Source organism: Gymnodraco acuticeps, unplaced genomic scaffold, assembly GCF_902827175.1.
Source record: "Gymnodraco acuticeps unplaced genomic scaffold, fGymAcu1.1, whole genome shotgun sequence".
Lineage (NCBI taxonomy): Eukaryota > Metazoa > Chordata > Actinopteri > Perciformes > Bathydraconidae > Gymnodraco > Gymnodraco acuticeps.
In genome coordinates this window covers 5908-8586 of record NW_022991708.1, presented here as the reverse complement: position 1 = coordinate 8586, position 2679 = coordinate 5908, and the positions used below count along the sequence as shown (strand labels likewise).

The 2679-nt window shown below is 43.7% G+C and overlaps 1 protein-coding gene across 1 annotated transcript; it reads left to right on the top strand.

Annotated features, from left to right (window-relative positions):
- The first annotated feature begins 576 nt into the window (after window positions 1-576).
- Window positions 577-2463, top strand: nxph1 (neurexophilin 1). The gene has a single exon (XM_034198915.1). The coding sequence runs from the start codon at window positions 630-632 to the stop codon at window positions 1398-1400; it is 771 nt and encodes a 256-aa protein (XP_034054806.1). The 5' UTR covers window positions 577-629; the 3' UTR covers window positions 1401-2463.
- The last annotated feature ends 216 nt before the right edge of the window (window positions 2464-2679 follow it).

Here is a 2679-nt window from a genome sequence, read left to right as displayed (position 1 = left end):
TCCCAGTTTTGATCCCAGTGTCCTAAACCTTGACGTCCCGACCACAAAACAATCAGAGAATGAAAACAAACTCAAAATGAAACTGCTGCTGAAGCACCAGGTAGCAAATCCCTCACTCTCTCACGTTCACTTTCAATGCACGAACTTCAGTGCAATTCATGTTCTTATGTTTCCATGATCCAACAAACAAGGATCAATTGCGTCCAACAAAACGATGCCTTTCCCAGCGCCAAACACACCTTTCAAAGTCACTAATATAAAAATCATAAACAAATTATTAATACAAATGAACAAGTTAACGTCAATGGAACCAGATACTCTAAAATATCATAGAAAAAGGGTGCATTTATTGTTTTATCCTAAAAATATGCTGAATATTTTAATATATTAATCGTGTGCTACCCTTTCAAAACGTACTTGCTGCTCAGTATCTTCTTCCGAGCGACCTGGATATTCTTGAAATGTTGTGGAACTGATTGATTAATATATTTCTGTGCTCACTACTTACCTTGGCGCTAGTGTTACACTCTGGAAACATGGATGGCTTCAGCACATTTCAAAGACACTTTGTGACGACTGACAGATGATTGCTCTCAGTTGGCTGTCCAAAGACATACGTAACTAACCAGATGTTTTCCTCTCTTCCGCAGGTTGCCCACGCCTCAAAGTCAGAGATCGTGAAGTCGGGAACCCCCAAATCCACACTAAAGCACATATGGACAGAAAGCAGTAAGGACATGTCCATCAGTAGGCTGCTGTCACAGACTCTCCACGGAAAAGAGAACAGCACAGCCTTGGATCTTCGCTACGACACCCCCGAGCCGTACTCCGAACAGGACCTCTGGGATTGGCTGAGGAACACCACGGACCTGCAGGATTCGCGGCCGCGGGCAAAACGGCGGCCGATGGTCAAGACGGGGAAATTCAAGAAGATGTTCGGCTGGGGCGACTTCCACTCCAACATCAAGACGGTCAAACTCAACCTTCTGATCACCGGAAAGATCGTGGACCACGGAAACGGCACCTTCAGCGTCTATTTCCGTCACAATTCCACGGGCCAGGGCAACGTTTCTGTCAGTTTAGTCCCGCCCACTAAAGTAGTTGAATTCGACGTAGCGGCACAGCAGTCGGTAATCGACGCCAAGGATTCAAAGTCCTTCAATTGCCGCATCGAATACGAGAAGGTGGAGAAAGGCGCCAAGAATACGCTCTGCAACTTCGACCCGTCCAAAACTTGCTACCAGGAGCAAACCCAGAGTCACGTGTCTTGGCTTTGCTCCAAACCCTTCAAAGTCATCTGTATCTTCATCTCCTTCTACAGCACCGACTACAAACTGGTGCAGAAAGTTTGTCCGGACTACAACTACCACAGCGACACGCCCTACTTCCCGTCCGGATGACGAGCAGAAAGTGGGAAAAGTGGACCAGTGGAGCGCGGACTGGAGCTTCTACCCATCCCAGAGAGGAGCGTTTTAGCCGAACTGTCCCTACAAATGTCCACAACAAGAGAGTCAAACCCCCGACTCATTACCCAACGTGACGTCAAGAATCCTGCAGAGAACGGTTACTTTAAACAGCTGCTACAAAGGACTGAAATCTGCAAAAAAAACGACAGTTAGATTCTTGAGTTCAGTTTTGTCAGATGTGTAGATAGCGGGACGTATTGTCCTGTTTGTTCTGATTGTTATCATTATTAGTCGCCCCTGTGTTTGCTTTATGTTTAGTTCTCACTTATTTTGAAACTAGATTTTCACATATTTCACACACATTGCCTCTCTGGACATTTGGACTGTTTGCCTCTGCTGTGCTATTAACGCTCTGCAGTTTATCCTGGACATCAAAACTAATTCCTCATTTAAAAAGAATAAAAAATGAAAATCAGGATTTGTTAGGAAACCCTGCAAGGCGACTGGCGAGGAGATTTCAATGTGAGTTTAGCAAAGTGAGATCTTCCTCCATTAGGAGAGAAAATGTTGCTTGGATATAAAAACTGTCAATCTGTCAAAAAAAAGTGTGTGGAGTTTATTCTCAGCTGATTGAATGTCGGATCACCTGATTGGTTGACGGTCAGCGGGTCGTGCGTGGGGGATGGGGCTTGCTCATTGTCACTTAATATATCAAATGTAATGTATTCTATATCTTAGAGCCTAATTTGTAAGAATGGTTTGTATTGTACATAGTTTATCCCAATAAACTGCTTCTGTAAATGCCCCCATGAGCTGTGTGTCCCCCCCCCTCGCTAATTCCTCTTGTTCACTCCATTTATGCTCGTTCTTGGTTCCTAACAAATGGTGTTGCTGCCCTAGATGTGCATTTCTTGAAACCATCACTCCTGTACAGAAACTGTAAAACTTACTAAATATATTAAAACGTATTAATTGAATTTTTTCTTTATTGGGGGGGACGGTGGGGGTTGGATATGTACATATTAATTAAAGAACACAGTACATTTTAACAATTGAATGTTGGTTTGCGTTGGTTCTTTCTGTTGTTTTTGCTGCTCTAACGTGTTGGGTTCAAACTAAATAACAACAAATCTGTTCCCAGGTCCCAATGAGCTGAGGAGTTACTGATCATGTGATGTGTGCGGTTACTATTGGATACGTGTTAGGAGTCTTTTGTCTAGAGCAGTCGATTGCTTGCAGAAAATGTGTGGCCACAGAAATCCATAACCTGTTG